General features: G+C 47.6%; 2 protein-coding genes across 4 annotated transcripts; one reads left to right on the top strand and one right to left on the bottom strand.

Annotated features, from left to right (window-relative positions):
• Window positions 1-7,823: 7,823 nt before the first annotated feature.
• Window positions 7,824-8,087, top strand: LOC149277007 (apoptosis inducing factor BLCAP A). Its single transcript, XM_089503168.1, has one exon. The coding sequence runs from the start codon at window positions 7,824-7,826 to the stop codon at window positions 8,085-8,087; it is 264 nt and encodes an 87-aa protein (XP_089359294.1).
• Window positions 8,088-10,900: 2,813 nt separating this feature from the next.
• On the bottom strand, window positions 10,901-17,798 carry LOC149277006 (tyrosine-protein kinase Src-2). Of its 3 annotated transcripts, XM_089503170.1 has the most exons (12): window positions 17,558-17,798; window positions 17,370-17,469; window positions 17,159-17,173; window positions 16,935-17,033; window positions 16,661-16,764; window positions 15,619-15,768; window positions 12,385-12,540; window positions 12,109-12,288; window positions 11,941-12,017; window positions 11,699-11,852; window positions 11,340-11,471; window positions 10,901-11,109 (listed from the first exon to the last, which is right to left on the bottom strand). In XM_089503170.1, exons 1-12 carry the CDS (start codon window positions 17,796-17,798, stop codon window positions 10,901-10,903), a joined length of 1,617 nt encoding a protein of 538 aa, XP_089359296.1. The 3 variants fall into 3 exon arrangements, with proteins under 3 accessions (XP_089359296.1, XP_089359295.1, XP_089359297.1); XM_089503169.1 differs by lacking the exon at window positions 17,159-17,173 and having other exon boundaries at window positions 16,935-17,063; XM_089503171.1 differs by lacking the exon at window positions 17,159-17,173.
• Between the last annotated feature and the right edge of the window lie 769 nt (window positions 17,799-18,567).

The following is an 18,567-nucleotide window of genomic DNA, read 5'->3' as shown; positions in this document are numbered from 1 at the left end:
GGAAGTAATAACGAGGGAAGTGGATGGAATGTGAGAGCGGATAAGTGTGATGGAGAGACGGGGAGAGGGCATCCAGACACAGACAAGGAGATGTGCACAAGATGATTGTAGAGAAGAGGAGATACAAGATAAATGAGAAGAGCAGAAGATAGAAGGGGAGCAGAAGATATGGAGGAAGAGGAGGACACAACACAGAAGGGGATGGGGGACCAAGGGCAAGGATTTAAAGGGGAACAGATATCAGTGAAGTAACGGGGTACAAGGAGTCAAGGGGCAGAAGATCGAGGAGAAGAAATGGGGAAATAAAGGACAGGTATTGCCTGTCTGGAACTTCTCTCCTTTCTCCTCTCCCCTCCCTTACAAAGGCTGCCTGAACCAAGCAGCAACTTCACAACAGAGGTGAGAAAACATAAGAGGGAGAATAATAATCCAAATCTGGAAAACTATTAATCATTCACACTTCTACCAGATTTTTCTTTATGTATCATCAAGACGAGTAAAGAAGACACGTTCCTTGGATCAGTACGACTTTCTTCACTCCTTGTCTTCCTGGTTATGCCAATATGAAGGTTTACTATTATGTTACCCTACAGTACATATAGAGTGAAACTTGATCTATCCCTAAAAAAGTGAATATATTTGCACCTTAAACAAATGGTTATGTGATATAAGAAATGTATATTATTATTTTTATGTTTTAGTGTTAGTTTAGACGTAAACTCTAATAGCAACTAAGTATCATCTTACAGCTTTCCGCGGCACCTACTTCCACATATTGGGGACATGTTCTGGGGTAACAGCCACTGCCCAGGCCTTGGTGTCTTGGCCAACAGGTCCTAAGGATGGTCCTTATGTGAGGCCTTCAATGAACTTTAGCTTCTGTTCTCCATCTTTTCTCCTCTAGCTCTCTCTTGTTTCTCCCCAATGCCCTTTTACCATCTCAGATCCTAGTCACTAGCAGTCTTTCAGTTGCTCCACATTTTCCCATCTGAGCATCCTTCTCAGATGCACTCATTAGGGGCTGGCTGTCTCTTTCTCTCGGCTGAAGCCTCTCTGATGCTATTATGTGATTGGCAGGTAATGGCCATGTGTGGGCGAGGGGTTAATTGAGGTCTGAGCAAGCCCCTAATACTGCGGCTGTTACTGCCTCTCCTCCTCCTCTTTCCATTTAATAAAATTCTTCCATCTGCTTCCCCCTTATTGTGTTACCTCTCTCGGCCAATATTTTCCATTCAGGTTTTGCATAGCAGACCCTGTCATTCTCGCTCCTTCTAATTCCTATCTATCTTCTCTCCTCAAATCTCTGTCTTTTTCTTATATTGTTCATTATTTTCTCTCCGACTCCCACCGTCTTACTCTTCCCTTCTCTCTCTCTTTCTACTCTCCAGCCTAATTTTCTCTCTTTAAGCCACACTGCGCGACATGCATCATTTTGAAGAAAAAGGTGGAGGACCTTTCCTATATTGGTGTTTGAAATGGCTTAGGTCCAATAAATTCCACAAAACCCACCATCTCTTTCATTCATTTTATTTGTTGCCTTCCAATTCCCCGTGTTTCTCCTTCTGTCGCTCTTCTTTCCTTTTCATTCCCTGCTCATCTTCTTTCTCAACCTTCTAATGTCCTTTTCAGTATACCGCATTTCCCTCTCTCCTTGTCTCTCATTACCCCTCCACTGCTGTTTAATCCTCCTTTAGGTTAATTTCTAACTATCCACAGATTGTATATGTTTAGGTTCTATACATCAAATGAACCCAAACGTTGGTCTTTACACATTAAAATAAGCAATACATGCTTTAAAAAGTGAATTTATGTGTAAACCATGGAGGCAGCCATCTTAACTTTTCCTGAACTCAAGATCTGCATTCTGCTTCATTACTTTCCATTTGTTAAGTTGCTGATTGGTTGGAGCAAAAGGGGGGGTAAGATAATTGAAGCACAGGAAGCTAGCCTCTCTAAAATAACTGTTAGTCGGCGACCACCTGTCTCTGTCTTCGTGTCCATTTTTCTGATTCCTGTCCTCTGTCCTCTTCACGTTCCCTCACAGCTATGATGATTCATCCACTCACTCTCGTCTTTATATCTCCTTTACTGTACGCGGGGCCACTTTCTCTATATGACAGCTCCCTGTCTCTCTTCCATCCCATTTCAGCTTGCAAATGAAATTCATGGACTGGGCCCAGAAGCTGACACTCGGTCAGTAGCACCCTCTGCATGGTATTGTACAGAGCCCGGTGGGCACAGCAGGGTTAAGTCAGCATAGTTGCGGCTGTCGGGAGGAATTTACTTCCCTGTGTTTAAACCGAGTGGGACATTTATCACTTCCCGCTCCAAATGGGCTTGTGTCGCCGACTGGCAGCTGTAATCTGTCACCAGCCCTGCTCTGCTTGCACAGCCCATCTGTCACTGTCACATATGGACCAGGAGGGACCGCAGCCCCGCGCCCGCCGCTGTCAGGGCATCACCGGGGCTGTGCTACACGTGAACCGCCTGTGCCGCTCTCGTGTCTTCTGTCACCCGGGAGCCGGTGTGTGTCATTTGCCGCTACCTCCGTCTCATTCAACTGGAGCACTCTCTTCTCGCCCCTTCTGCTTTTTCTTGCCCTCCTATCGCTCATCTCATTTGCATTTTTCTAATTTCTCTTTGAAGCGCTCCTCGTCGTACGGCTGTCCCTCTAACTTATTCCAGACAGAATGCTTTGCAATTTACCATCTCCCTCCCGCACCTCTGGCTTTGCTCTCTCCATCGCCCTCTGCTCTCACATTTTAATATCCCTTTATTGGCATAACTAATAGGTATAGGGGTTGGCAGACCTGGGCTGGACAGCGTAATCCACTCTCTCCGCCGATATTCTCGGGCACGTATCATTTATTCGCCTTTCCTTTCTGTGGGTAGAGCTGTGATGTGACATCATGCTCCGTCTATGTTACATCACGATGCCTCACTCCGCCCACGGTTCCTCCACAAAATCTACATTGTTCATACAGGACTAGCGATAAACCAGACCGGCAAGATGTGGTTTGGACTTCTGCCACCAGGACTGTCCTCAACTAAATGAGACAATTGGTTAGAATGTATACAAAATGAGTTAACATTGAAGTTGGGGGGAATTTAACTTGAGTATTAGGTGGCACTCAATTACACTTGGATGTCTCGTGGGTTGGTGGTCACCCTTTGAGTGTTAAAGGAAAACCACAATTCTCTCATTATTTCCATCTCTTCTCTCTTATTCAGCTTCTCGGCCCGCTTCCTCTCTTCTTCCTCCTGTGTTTCACCCCATTTATCTCTTCGTGCGCTGCCTCTGTTCAGTAATAAATCTCTTTCTTTTGAAGGCACTATCTCGGAATAACAGGTGATCAGTGACATGACAAGGGCATGGGGGGTAGATAGATAAGTTCCCCTTGAATGGTGCAGAGCAAAGATGGGAAGCCCGGCATTCTCCTTCCCTTTGTTGGGACGCAACACTAATCACCCTCAGCCAGCGGCCTGGCCTTATCAGGTAGCTGGTCTCCTGCTATTCGGAAAGACATTTGAAAAAGTGAGGTTTAAGAAAAGATTAACAGTGATGCAGAAGCAGTGGAGTGCCAGGCGGGTATTAGGGGAGAAAGAAGGGGTAAGAACCGGGGCATCCACATGTGGCCTCCTCCAATGTATTTATACAGCTGGCTTTTAATGTTATTCGCATTGGAAAGCGCGTATTGTTTCCGTTTTGGGGCAAAATGTGCCTTTTGTGGCAATAGCGCATAATAGCGTTATAAACCAAGGACAGGGTGTTATATTTCCCGACATGTCCAGACAAACTCGTCCTGGAAAAGGTTTCACTTTGTTTAACAAACCTGGAGAGTTTGTGTGAATCCTGATCGTTTCCAGAAGACTGTATAGGAAACACTAACCAAGAAACATGCCAAGGATGATAGGATTTACAGTCCAATCTAAAAAAAAAAGGAGGGTGAGTCCCTTTTTAGTACCAAAATCCCTTTTTTCTCCTCTGATTCTGTTCGCCGATTCCTAGGAGCTCAGAGTGTTTGCGGGGTATGAGGGTATTACAGGGTTCTACAGCCCTAAAAGCCCCCAATAATCACACATGGGAACTCTCTGGGTTTGGCCTGGAGATCTCTGGGAAAAGCGGCGCTCCGGGTCCCGGAAGCGGGGTCCTGACTTGCCCCACTCCCCACCCATTTCCCCCAATTCCCCCTATTGCCAATAGTATGCCAATAATGTGTATAGAAAAAAAGCAGGAAATGGGTTTATAAATTAAATTGTGTTATATTGCATAATACGGTATGTGTAATGCGTAACCAGAATTTTTTTTGGGGGGGGGGCGGTGGCAAGACCTTTTGGTCACCATCTTCCATTGGAGACTTCAGTGGTTTCCTTCGTTGGGAAGTGTGCGATATTAGCTCACGAGCCAGGCTGCGTTTCCCTCTCTGTATCAAACATGCCAACCTTGTCTTAAATGTAACAAGAATGACTACTTTTGAAATATCCACTGAAAGTAGGTGTTTTAGCGCAGCGCTCCTTCATTGTACGCAGTATTCCGATGTTCTGTATATGCACATTCACTGTTCTTCCCTCCAATCGTCTGCACTGACATTGAGACACAAAGGGTTACTGCTATTCTGAATGTGATTTAATTTGAATCCATACTTGACCGCTTTCAGCATACTGACTGTGATAGGGTAAAGCTGCCCTCTGCAGCCAATGTGTGGAACTGATGCCTTAAGGTAGTGGGTATTATATATCTATATATATATATATATATATATATATATTGAGCAGAAGTGGACGAAGAAAGAAGATAGAAGAAGAAGAGGCAAGGGAAGAAACTGAGCTGTGGGAAAAGAGACAGGAACACGGAAGCAGGAGGCGGAGAAGGTAGGGAGACATTGAGAGAATGAGAGCGTATCAAAGAGGGTGAGAGAGTGAGAGTGAAAAAGCAATGAAATGCAAAGGAAATGATGGGAAATGGGAGTAATTCTGTGTCACTGTCAATGTACGGCTCAGTATAAAGCGATGGGAGTTATGCTATACCACTATTTGTGTCTGGCTTGCTACATAATAATAGGAGTCATGCTATATCACCATCTGTGTCTGGATCACAATATAATGATAGGAGTTATACTGTACCAACCTCAGTGTCTGGATCACGGTATGATAATAGGAGCCATGCTGTTCCACCAGCTGTGTCTTTATAATGATGGGAGTTGCGGTATATGTCAGCGAGTAGCTGTACTGAGGATGTGTAGAGAAAAGTCTAAAAAAAATAGAAAAAAAAAAATGTTTTTTTGACAAACCAGCACTCACAGTTATTATTTAAATACATTTTTTGCCTGTTTCCATGCTTTCAAATGAAAGCCCTGTTTATGTTTTGTTTTTTATAAAAAAAACAAACATTGTGTGAGTATATACAATGGGAATCTTAATTAAACCCACATATTGTTAAAATGGCAAAATAGCGGCATGACCTGAGGTATGCAAAACCTCTAGTACTGAAGGGGTTAATATTACGTTAGGCGGGTGACCATTGGAAGAAGCCTATCACGTGTCCAACGTAGAGGAACCTGCCGTGTCTGGATTCACCGGCAGGTGGCTATAAAATGATATAAACACTAGAGTGACATCAGCTGACATCTAATAGTTCTACAATTTATCCCGTTGCGTAGTCGAGACAGAGGAAAACCATTGAAACATAGAATGTGACGGCAGGCAACAACCTTTCACCCCATCTAGACTGCCTCTAATCCTCTTAGAAACCAGCTTCCACAAACATATATGACCCAGACCCGGAAGGGAATATGGGTTGTAGCTCCGATGTTTAGAACTCTATGATGCAGAAGACAGCTAAATGAGGTCTGGATGTGACGTCAGGCGCTGGGGAGGCTCTATACGTGGTATTGGATTTCCCTGGAAGCTGCTTGAGAGGGAGTTGCGGCCTGGAGAGAGGTAATGCCGGCGAGACAGGGGTGTAATACAGAGTGAGTGCCCGGGAGACACTGGAGGGTGTAATACAGAGTGAGTGCCCGGGAGACACTGGAGGGTGTAATACAGAGAGACAGCACGAGAGAGACTGGCAGAGGTAATGCAGAGAGACAGCGCGAGAGAGACTGGCAGAGGTAATGCAGAGAGACAGCGCGAGAGAGACTGGCAGAGGTAATACAGAGAGACAGTGCGAGAGAGACTGGCAGAGGTAATACAGAGAGACAGCACGAGAGAGACTGGCAGAGGTAATACAGAGAGACAGCACGAGAGAGACTGGCAGAGGTAATACAGAGAGACAGCACGAGAGAGACTGGCAGAGGTAATACAGAGAGACAGTGTGAGAGAGACTGGCAGACGTAATACAGAGAGCGCGAGAGAGACTGTGAGGTGTGTATAATATACACACACACACACACAGAGAGACTGGGAGGTGTGTGTAATACACAGAGAGAGAGACTGGGAGGTGTGTGTAATACACAGAGAGAGAGACTGGGAGGTGTGTGTAATACACAGAGAGAGAGACTGGGAGGTGTGTGTAATAGAGAGAGAGAGAGAGAGAGAAAGAGGTGTGTGTAATAGAGAGAGAGAGAGAAAGGGAGGTGTGTGTAATAGAGAGAGAGAGAGAAAGGGAGGTGTGTGTAATAGAGAGAGAGAAAGGGAGGTGTGTGTAATAGAGAGAGAGAGAGAGAGAAAGGGAGGTGTGTGTAATAGAGAGAGAGAGAGAGAGAAAGGGAGGTGTGTGTAATAGAGAGAGAGAGAGAGAGAAAGGGAGGTGTGTGTAATAGAGAGAGAGAGAGAAAGGGAGGTGTGTGTAATAGAGAGAGAGAGAGAAAGGGAGGTGTGTGTAATAGAGAGAGAGAGAGAGAGAAAGGGAGGTGTGTGTAATAGAGAGAGAGACTGGGAGGTGTGTGTAATAGAGAGAGAGAGAGAGAGAGAGAGAGACTTGGAGGTGTGTGTAATAGAGAGAGAGAGACTGGGCGGTGTGTGTATAATAGACAGAGAGAGACTGGGCGGTGTGTATAATAGACAGACATAGACAGACAGAGACCGACCACAAGGGAGAAACTAGGAGAAATAATTTAGAGAGACTGGGAGGTGTAATGTAGAGAGTCTGTATAGGAGACACTGGTGTGTGTAATACAGGGATATGACAGGCTGGAGAGCCACAGCATGGGAGAGACTGTTAGGTGTAATAGAGAGAGTTTATGAGAGAGAGGCATGGAGGGGTAATGCAGAGCGGGTATGACAGACTGGGGGTGTAATACAGAGATTATACGGGGATTATGCAGAGGGTGAACCATGGGGGGGGTATATCGAGTTTTATACAGAGGCAATGGGGTTGGTTCTTCGTATTAAACCCCCCCCCCCCCCGGCGGGTGTCTCCTGAGACGGCCGTATGTTATACAGGGACGGCTGAGACGTTTGTCTGCGGGTGACAGTTTTTGCCCCCGAGGCTCTGAGAATCTCATGCCTGTGAGACGGCACACGCGTTACATGTCTGTGTCCCGGCACACGCGTTACATGTCTGTGTCCCGGCACACGCGTTACATGTCTGTGTCCCGGCACACGCGTTACATGTCTGTGTCCCGGCACACGCGTTACATGTCTGTGTCCCGGCACACGCGTTACATGTCTGTGTCCCGGCACACGCGTTACATGTCTGTGTCCCGGCACACGCGTTACATGTCTGTGTCCCGGCACACGCGTTACATGTCTGTGTCCCGGCACACGCGTTACATGTCTGTGTCCCTTTTTAATGTACTAACTGTTTACATGATGTATCTTTAGGCTGCACTGAGGACCCGGATAGCTGGCTGGAAGGGGGTTCTCTCCCCACCCGCGGCACCATGTACTGCTTACAATGGCTTCTCCCCGTGCTGCTGATCCCCAAGCCCCTGAACCCGGCGCTCTGGTTCAGCCACTCGGTTTTCATGGGCTTCTATCTGCTGAGCTTCTTGCTGGAGAGGAAGCCGTGCACCATCTGCGCTCTGGTCTTCCTCGGCGCCCTCTTCCTCATCTGCTACAGCTGCTGGGGTAACTGCTTCTTGTACCACTGTGGTGCCAGCCAGTTGCCCGAATCTGCTCATGACCCCGCCGTCGTGGGCACGTAGACGGACTGAAGAACCGCCTGAGGACTGCTTACTGCTGAGTCCCGCGGAATGCTGCTTTCTTTCAGGGAACGGTGCGCCTCCGAGACAAAATGGGGTCAACAAGGACTTTATCTCCAGCGCAGCAGAGAAGACGTTCTTCGGGTTGGCAGCGCATCGGATCCCTGCGGCCGCCTTACGTTCCCTGCTTCTCGACAGACTTTGGCACCACCTGGACACAACGGCACCAGTCCGTGGCATGGGGGCTTTTAAATGTCTATTTAGGCGTCGTCTTCTCCCGTTCTTGTTGGTATGTTTATTCTTCTTCGCGTCTCTGCCCCCGCCCATGTAGACGGGGGACCCATCGTGACGTATTTGGGGGAGCTTTATGCACCCAAGAAGTCCTCCCGCCGCCCGTATTGCTGTCCTCATCTATTACAGAAAGGAAGAGACGCTCCTGGGAAGCGGAGGGGTAAGACTCGCTGCATGGCCAGTCCCATGGTCTCACGGTAGACGCCGGACCCGGTGATAATCCCAACTTGATTCTTTTATCCTCTGTGTGTTGGAAATAAATCTGAATAAAGCTGTTTGTTATACCAACTAAATTAAGTGCAGTTATTCGTATGATCGTTTGCGCTAATGGGAACCCTGCAGCCTTATGCCAGATTCAGAGCAGGGGTCCGCCCCAACGTTTCTCATGGTGGACACTTTAATGGTGTTCTATGGACTTTCACAAACCTTGTCCAGGACGCTTCACCTCTTCCTCATTCAGTCGTCGCTTTAATTAATGCTGCGGCTAATTAATACCACTTTTTATGACCAGCTCAGAGTTCATAAGTAAGAAGTCAGGTGTTTCCCTTCCTCGACAGATAAGACTCCCTGAGGGTAAGATCTCCGCACCTTGGTCTGCACCCCCTGCCCCCTATAACCCCGCAGGTAACAGACTACTCCACTGGCGGCCTTTCCCTGTCTGCAAGAAAGGGTGTCGGGAGTCTGAGGTCGTCAACCTCTGCAGAATGTGAACCGAACACAGAGGTTGGGATAAAGTCAGGTAAAGCTTTACAGAGTAGGTGGTACATTTTCCCCTAGCTACTGTTTGGGAATACACCTACACATCAGAAGATAGGTCTATAGACCAAAATACTTAAATATTGTTGTATGCACTTTAAATACATAATTTATTTTGGTCTACAGGCTCCTTATTCTAGAGCACTTTGTTACCCTGCGTGCAATACAGTTGTTGGCCACCAGGTGGTGCTACATGACCAGGTCCCCAAACACAAGAATTAGTCAAAGAAAAGACAAAAACTTAAGTCTACCTCTTCTCTTTATTCACCGTACCATTATCATTAATATTATTGCTACAGGGATGTAAAGCAGTGGTGCCAGTGTTTTAAGTTTCCATGAACCCCTCCGCCTCTTTACAATTAACCATTTCAGAGAGGCCAACCTCTGCGTTACCTCTTACTAACATACATGTACAGACTCCAACGTACAGTGTATCTGGGTCAGCAGTCACAAGCTAAAACTCTGCCCACGCACCCAAGTGGTATGTAACAGTTAAAAAAAAAAATTACATACATATATTTACACGCACACATGTCTATACCCTGGCGTATAGTGTTTAAGACTGGCACAGTGGAGGCATAAATTCAGTACCAATACATACCCGATAACTGAAATAGCAGTGGGTGTCTACAGGCACTGTAAGAGTTAAAACAAAATGGGTTTCGGAATTAACCCGCTGGGTGCAAGGGAAGGTGTGAAAAATAGTTATGTTACCTTCTTTTCTGCCCCAAATTGGCAATTAGAGACTCACAATTCCCATCCCTGAGAAAATTTAGGATTAACCTATTTATACTGGCGGGAACCACATGGGGGGGGGGGTCTTTTTTGAGCGTGAGACGATAATCCCAATTATTCAGGAGCATCAAAAAGTAATTTGTACCACAATGTCAGTCCCTAAAACAATCATCCATAGTTTAATACACTTGCAAAGGGCCGGCTCTATAAAGGGTTAAGTCACCCACTTATATGAAGATAATGTCATGTCTAGAGATTCTGTGCTTGGGGGATATTTTGGCAATCGAGATGGAAATATCTGGATAAGTGAAATCTCATGTAAATATAATAAAAAAAAAAATGAAGGGGGGGGGGGAATCTGAAAACTCTGGTATTTCGCGTGAAATCTTTACGAGAGTTAAGATAGACGCCTCATTTCCCCAAACCCTCTCTTCTTTCCTATTGCAAAAATGCAGGCAGCGAACAAGCCCCCCTCGCTGAGTGGAGGTTAATTGGGTTCGGAAGACAGGAGCAGGGCCCGTGCCCTCATCAAGATGTCTAGTGTTTTGGAAGCCCCACCACCACTGCTACTAAAGTATAGAAAAGAGGTCATCTGTAAAAATCTGAGAGCGAAAATATTAGTCCTCCCCTAAAAAGGTACAGCTCTCAGAAGATTAGGTCAGGACAGCGAGGACAGGGCTCCTGAGCACTTTATTTACATGTCACTCGGATAGAGAAGTCTCTGGTACAGGGTCTCAAAAGGTGGGCTTCTGCAAGACGTCTGTGTCTGAAGATCAGGGTTACTCGGCTCCTCCGACGAGAGGGAGATGGCAGCAGCACCCTCAGTACCAGAATGCAGTAGGGCACATAGCTACCCCCATCGTAAAAGGGAAGGCAAAAGAAGACGGTCTACGGAACACAGGGAGCGCACCTCAGAACCCTGAAGGAACGGGCTTGTACCAATAAGTCCAATTAATCATCCTGTGGCAGTTGGGAAGGTGGTCAAAGAAGCGCCTTGCAGCTTAACCGGTTGTCTCCAGATTCCATGCTCTCGTCTACAGGTTGTCTCCAGGTTGGTATTGGGGCTCGGTTGCAGTGAAATAGTCCTCTAAGAAGGCCTGCAAGTATTCAAATGTTGGTCTCTCTTCTGGATCTTTTCTCCAGCACTGGCACATTAGGTCATGCAGGGACTCGGGGCAATCTGGCGGACATGGCATGCGGTACCCACGCTCTACTTGGTCCAGGACTTCACGGTTTACCATTCCTGGCAATCATAAAAGGAGAGAGAAGAACAGGATACACATTTAGAAAGAGGAGACAATTCAGAAAGAATACAGTGGAGACAACCAGGTAACCAGTACAACTATCGAGCGGTTATTAGATGCATTCCAGTGCATCATGGGGGTTGTAGTTCATCAATAACTAAAGAGCTACAGGTTGGCCAGCCCTGACCATCAGCGTGACGAAGCAGAGAGGTCCGTGACGCACACTTACCAGGATACGGCACTCTGCCTTTAGTGGTGAGCTCTGTCAGGAGAATCCCAAAGGACCAGACATCTGATTTAATAGTGAATCTCCCATACAGAGCTGCCTCGGGGGCCGTCCATTTTATTGGGAACTTAGCACCTGCAGCAGAAGACAATGACAGTTGGGTATTATATCCTTCAGTAACAATAAACATTGTGCAGATATACAAAGTATGCAAAGTCTCTCCAGAAAGGCATAAAACAAACATGGCAGCTTCCTCCAGGTGAATTGGCTTCTCTGGTCTTCATACCAGGTCTTATGAGCCTCACAGCGAGTTGTAGTCCACCCTTCAAGCAGTGAATCACGTTACACGTGTGGGCACCTACCTTGCCGGGCCGTGTACTCGTTGTCCTCAATCAGTCGAGCAAGCCCAAAGTCCGCAACTTTACACACCAGGTTCTCTCCAACCAAAATATTTGCTGCCCTGAGATCCCGATGCACATAATTCATCCTTTCTACGTAAGCCATGCCAGATGCAATCTACAGAGAGACGGGAAAAGAAGATGTAGGTGACCATGCGCCAAAACCTTTCCACCCGCTACCTTAAACCGACTCTTCCCTTACTCACCTGGGCGGACATGTCGACCAGTTGTGGAAGCCGAAGGTAACGGCCCATGTCGCCCTTTAGAAAGTCTAGTAGACTGCCTGCATCGGAGAGAGAAAAGAAGCTTTTGGTCAAGCAGGGAGCTAAGGGAGCTGTCAAGCTGCGATGCGCACGCAGGTGGCGTCTCCTCACCTTTGCTCATATACTCAGTCACAATGTAGATCGGCTCCTCCGATACGACCGCATACAGCTGAACTAGCTTCTCATGCCGTAATTTCTTCATGACTTGTGCCTCCTGCAGGAAAGCCTCGGGGGACATGGTGCCCGGCTTAAGCGTCTTGATGGCAACCCGAGTGGTCCCATTCCATGTACCTTGAATAAGAAAGAGTATTGGGTTTGGGGGCGGACGAACCTTGTTTTGCAAGCATTAAGACGATCAGCGCTGATCCCGGGAGTGAAAGCTCTTACCCATCCACACCTCTCCAAAGCAACCCTGTCCCAGCTTGAGCTCAAGTCGCAGGGAATCCCGTGGAATCTCCCAGGCATCTTTGGACAGTCCCTGAGTCTGAGGCTTCGAGGTGGGACATACGTTGGTCAGGCGGTGACACAAGCCATCTGCATGCTCTGGAAACAGGAGGAAAGGGTTAATCAGGGGAACGCAAACATTCTGCCGTCTCCCTCCTCAGGACTCCAAAAGAAGAACAAGTGGTTTAAAGAACAAATCAGCCTCCAAAATCATGAGAATACCAACCTCGTCTCTGGCTTTCTAAAGGACACTCGCTAGTTGGTGGAAGGTCACATTTATCACCAGGAAATTCAGGAACATTTAAGGTGACTCTGAAGCATATGGAATGATATATGGCGCATATATAACCAGGCGAAAGGGGTATTTAATTAGTTCGCTCTATTCCTCATTTATGTAAATTTTCATTCATGTCCCGGGATCCAACTTTCAGCCCAATCAGACTCTAAGAAGCCCGTGATTAGATAAATGCCGCTGTCACCCAGAACAATCTACCAAAGTTCCGATCTTCATAACATCAGCTAACAGAGGCGTTGGTAAATCGTCAGATCGCTCCAGTTCATCCAATTTTACAACTCTTAAAATGAGCTGTAGAGGAAGTATTAAATAATTGAATTAGAATTTAGACGCTCTATGACGCAAGCTTCTTATGGAAAAAAAGACAGTGATGGGGAACGGACAGATGTAAAAGACCGCCCGCCGATCGGACCAACTACGGCTAATACGAGCAAGACCCAAGTGATCGGAACCTCAATTGATCCTAAAAGTATCTGATACTGTAGGGCAGGAGAACTTTAATATGGACTTCCAACTGATACACGAATACACTTTCCACATCCATCTGCCAACCATAACTGGTGGCAGGCCATCGTTTGCGGGAACTGTAAAAGGGCAGAGGTCCCTGCTAGACTGCGCTGGGTCAGAAGTTGGTATGAATGACTAATGTGAGATCTCCACCAGAATTATCCATTGTTCTATTACCTTTGTGCTTCAATGGCCGCCCAACACGAGGAGGCATCTACAAGGTCCTGCAAGCTTATGCGACGTTCTGCGTCTTACTCTATTGACTCTGTTAGTGGCTCGAGCATTTTGGAGCAGAAGAGCCTTAAAGTCCCACGGGCTGGGGAGCCGTCTCCTTCCCTCGGAGCCAGTTTTCCACGGGTGATGTCACCACAGACCCTGGGCACAAACCCGAAAAAAGGAGAGCTCTTCTTCCAGGAAAAAAGCGTAAGCGTTGACAGCTCTGCCAACACTTCTAGATCCGAGACATCATTAAATCACCCGTAGAAGAGTGAATTCTAAAACCAATTACAACTCATTTGCACCTTTGGATGCCTCAAAAATGATTTGATATGTACAGATATAGATATAGTCAACCTCCCACTCCCTTCTGTCCAATCATCACGCAAGAATTAGGCCTCCGGCTAAAATAATATTCGGTACACGAAGCTCCTCACCGTGACTCACAGCGGCTTTACCTTCTAAAGAACGACGATAAAGGAAGGGAGAGGGGAAAAGAATCTCACGCGTTGGAGGTCTACAGCCTAGAAGAGCCAACGGGTAGCTCGGACTCTTCTGAAGCTCAGAGAGGCTTCCGATGGGAAAAGATCGAAGGAAGTTAAGAGAAGAACCTCTCAACAGACCTGGAGTCAACCTTATGGAGCCCACCTTACTACAGAACCAGTGGGCTTTCGTAACCTTAGTGGTTTGGTATCTTCGAACCATTTACGGCTGTTCTAAATCCTAAACAGAACAAGCCGGCAGAACCTTCCATGTTCCACCCAGAGAGAGAACCCCGGAACTAAAGAGACGGACAACAGACAGACCTCAACATACATCATGAAACCCAAAGAGCCGAGCTGGCCCTGCAGAGTGGAGTCAGAAGGGTCAAAATAGTCAAAAAGCATTCCAGAAATCTCATGAACTTCCTCAATCGCGCTTACAAGCGTAAGGTTTAGAGAGTAAGCCCCGTTTTCTTAACCAGGGCTTCCCGGTTGTGGAACGGAGTCCGTCCGTGATCTGCATTCTGGGAGAATCGCAGTAAATTTCTTTCCTGGCTGCGAAAAACTCCCATCTGGAATTCTGACACACAAAGCAGCTGCAGAGGGAACAAACTAAGCTTTTTTGTCTCTCCCTCTCCTCTCCCTCCCCTCCACCTTATGTTTATAGAAAGAGACGCGGCAGAGAAAGAAAGAGACAGAAACAAACAAACACAGAACAGGACCTAAATAATCAGAGATAGAGAAGGCTCGATACAGGCTGGGCTAAACCGGCCCCGTATAATGTATACTTTATGTAAGAAGATTCCCTAAAGGACATTGTTGATTTAAATGAATAATGCCAGGCCGGCTTATCCCTTCAGGCAGGAAAAACTCAATGGGGACTTGAATCTAAAATTCATAGTAAAGTCTGAGAGAGAGCTGAGAGGGCGGTGGATAAGTGGAACAGCCTCCCAGTAGAAGTGGCAGAGGTTAATACAGACAGCGAGGGAATATAAACATGCATGGGATAGGCATATGGCTCCTGATGAGACCAACGACTGAATGAGGGGGATCGGCCTCTAGACTGTAAGCTCAGAATTCCCGGCGGCCAGTGGTGGTCTTACTTGGTCCCGACAGACAGACAGACGCACCAGAGAACAATGGGAAAACCCCTGGCCCAGAGGACAGGGCAGGGCACAAGGAGTTTCATTACTAAGCGGCCGCCTTCATGCAAATTATGTCTGGGATTCTAAAGTGGGAGGAGTCACAGGTGCTAGGGGCAGACGATATGGCTCAAATAGGAGGGGGGGGGCTTGTGATCATACAGGCTTGGGGCAGCCAATAGGAAGCTCTCCAGTTGCACTAGGAGAATAACTCCTAAAAACACCCAGCCACAAATGGATCAGAGTAGTTGCTGAATTCTCCAGTAGCCAGACTAGAAATGTGCCGCATTTTTAAAAGCACCACCGGGGGGGTGTAGTTTAGCAGTAGCCCCACCTCTCCAGCCTACCGACCAATCACACCTGTCCGCATGCCCCACCCATCCCACACCTTTGCCCTCCTACTATTTTGTAACTTGTCACTCAGGGAGCGTTAACCCATAACCAGGTGATCCCCCCCCCAATACAGGGAAAATCATGAGATCCGTTACGGATCCCCTCCACCCCACCCCCCATGTTACCCCTGCCCCGATCTTACTGCTGTAGTAGGCCACCAGTTGCTGCAGGTTGTTGAACTGCGTGCGAGACGTGATGTAAAAGCCACCGCTGTCCAGCTTCCGAATCTTGTAATGTTTGACGTTCAAACCGCGGTTCGGATCGTAGTCGGAGACGGACAGGCAGTACGCACCTTAAGGGGACCAGAAAGACTGCATTAGACAGACAGGGATGATTTATTATGGGGTGGAAAAACAGCGCATGAGACGGGTAAAAGGGACATTGCAGTATACATTATAGAGCGCACTGTGTATTAATGTAGTATTAATGCGTTAGAGAGAAGGTTAGGGTGAGCAGAGAGTTCCTTCTTGACATCATACAGGGCAGCAGGTCTTTTGATGCGGCCCCGAAATATGCATTTTCTATAAGCATCCCTAGCCAAAAAAACATATTAAACATGAGACAGGCAGTAAGCATCCCAGAGAGACAGCAACAAGGTGCATTAGACAGAACGAGAGACCGCCGGGGGAAACAAACCAAATTGGGAAAAACAAAAAGACGGAGGCACAATATTAGTGATGAGAGAGCTGTAGGGAGAGCGCGCGGGTTCTGTCCGCAGGGGCCTGTTTCTGTGGTTAAGTTATTCAGACCGCCGCACTATATACCATCTGCCCCTCCACTGATACAAACGACGCACCGGGGGAAAGGGGGTAGAGAAGCCCGCAGGCCGCGAGCAAACCCACTGCTTCCAGTTGCTACGGGTAACGGGGAGATTCATCTCACTGACCCACATACTGTGACTCCCCCCCTTCCTCATACAAACGGCCCCCTCCTCATGCTGCTAGAAGCGGGCCGGAGAGAAGGAGAGAAAGACACTGTTAGGGGGGAGAGGAGGAGGAAAAACGGCCAGGAAGGGAACGTTTCCTGAACATCTAAATTATTCCTTCCAAAATACCCCCCCCCCATCTCTCTATATCACACCCCACCATCCACAACCCCGCACCTTCCACGACGTGACACGCTCTCCACCTTCACAGACGGAGGACCATCAGCTCGGCCAGCTACTGAGGCGTTATCTCTCTCACCTTTGGTGGTCTCGCTCTCTCGCACCAGGAACGTCCCCCGGGGGTTCTCTTGGTTCAGCAGCAGCCGCTCCGACTCCCTGCGCGTTATTTTTCCCAAATACCATCTGCAAGCACAGCAACATTTATCTCGTGAAATAAAAAAAACCTGGTCCGAGGGGGGGTTACGGGGTGGAGGTCTGGAGAGGAAGCCACCGGCTGAATAAGACGGTTGGCAGACAGCCATTATGAGAGATGATGGGGGATTGGGGTCTTCACCCCGTTTGAGTCCACTTACTCTTCAGCCTGAATGGAGTCGGAAGGGGCCACGTAGTTGCTCGGGATGTAGCCGGTGTGTCCGGAGCTCAGAGAACGCGCCAGCCACCAGTCCCCTTCCCTGCAGGTCCAAGAGGAGAAGACACTTAACCTCAACATGATCAAACATCAAGGTGATGGGGCCACAGGTTATGATGCATTTGTCTACCACCGTACGAGCACGACGGAGGTTTCTACGAGACATACCTGATGTCAGGCCTCCTACGGCACGGCGTGTAAGAAAAAGAGAGACAGTTTAGAGACGGCAGCAAAACAAAAGGGAGAAAGGAAGCCCCAAAAACCGACATTCTTTACTCGTTTCCGACCAAAGAGATAAAGCGTGCGACTCACTAAAGCAACAGAACTCTTTAGGGTAAAATGAGATGTCGCCCCTTAAAGAAGCCCCGCGTTCACTCACGTATTGTTGACGATCTGCAGACGGTCGCCCTTTTTAAAGGACAAGTCTGTTTCCGTGCGAGACTCGTAATCATAAAGGGCCACAAACGTGGTGACTCCACCTGCAAAGAAAGAGACATGTAAGGGCCGTAAATATAAATCCCCCAGGAGGGGACACCACGACTTATCTATACAGTCCTTGGTCCTCACCTGACAACGGCCCGGTCCTCTGAGGGGAGGTGATAGTGTCATTATAATTCACCCCTCCAAATGGTGTAAGGTCGCAGTTACCCCCAAATGGCTGCGCAGGGGGGCGGTGGGAATCCAAACTCTTGCTGGGGGTCTGAGAAGCAGAGAGGGAGGTAAACAGGTTGTTGGGGTTCCCCTCGGCTATATCCAGACTTCGGCTCCTGGGTCCCCCCTCTCGCGGCTTGCTCTTGGTGCTGCCCATCTGTCTGACACATAAAAAACAAGAATTCTTACAATGTCCTACAAATAACACCAAACCTGGCAAGCAAGGGGTTAACTCTGTTTTGTTAACCCCATTTCTGTTCTGGGACGTGACTGGACAGAGTACCCCCTCAACTGGAAACACCTAAATCTGAAAACACACACACACACACACACCAGGTGGGGGAGAGTTAATTAAATGTCTTGGAATGTGCAGAGCAGGCAAAGGCATCAGAGGGAGGGAGAGAAAGATTATTACAGACAGGGATAAAGAGGAGAGAATGATGGGTGAGGGGGACCTGACATTGATTGGGCAGATACCCAGCTGGGAAGGGGCAAGAATGAGGAGAGCCCAAGCAGCGAAACAAGGGGAGGTAGAGAGAATGAATGATCCGGGGCAAGAGAATGAACGATCCGGGGCAAGAGAATGAACGATCCGGGGCAAGAGAATGAACGATCCGGGCGGGGCAAGAGAATGAACGATCAGGTTGTGACTGGTGAAGATGTCGCTGGCGAACATTTAACTCAAATTTCCTTTTTTTCAGCCACTTACATAATTATATTAAGAATATTAAACAAAAAAACTATATCCCGTCTGAGATTCAGGAGTCGTGCACCCGTCTCACGCATGTTTAAATCCCCTCACTGTATTAACATCTACCACTGTGTATATATATTTCTATATTATATACAGTATGTTAGGAGCATAGAAAACATTAACCTTATAGATTTATGAATAACCTATGCTGAGACCAGGGCCCAAGAACACA

The sequence above is a fragment of the Sceloporus occidentalis genome, unplaced genomic scaffold, assembly GCF_023333645.1.
Source record: "Sceloporus occidentalis isolate IW3139 unplaced genomic scaffold, rSceOcc1.0.p SCAF_221, whole genome shotgun sequence".
In the NCBI taxonomy this organism is placed as follows: domain Eukaryota; kingdom Metazoa; phylum Chordata; class Lepidosauria; order Squamata; family Phrynosomatidae; genus Sceloporus; species Sceloporus occidentalis.
This window is presented reverse-complemented; position numbering and strand designations above follow the sequence as displayed.

Bases quoted from the DNA above. Each gene is read 5' to 3' on its own strand.
- LOC149277007 (XM_089503168.1), top strand. From the start codon at position 7,824: ATGTACTGCTTACAATGGCTTCTCCCCGTGCTGCTGATCCCCAAGCCC.
- LOC149277006 (XM_089503169.1), bottom strand. From the start codon at position 17,798: ATGGGCAGCACCAAGAGCAAGCCGCGAGAGGGGGGACCCAGGAGCCGA. The intron at 11,853-11,940 runs GTGAGTAAGGGA...GTCTCTCTGTAG, and splicing joins TGGTCGACATGTCCGCCCAG to ATTGCATCTGGCATGGCTTA. The intron at 11,110-11,339 runs GTAAGTGTGCGT...TATGATTGCCAG, and splicing joins AGGCAGAGTGCCGTATCCTG to GAATGGTAAACCGTGAAGTC.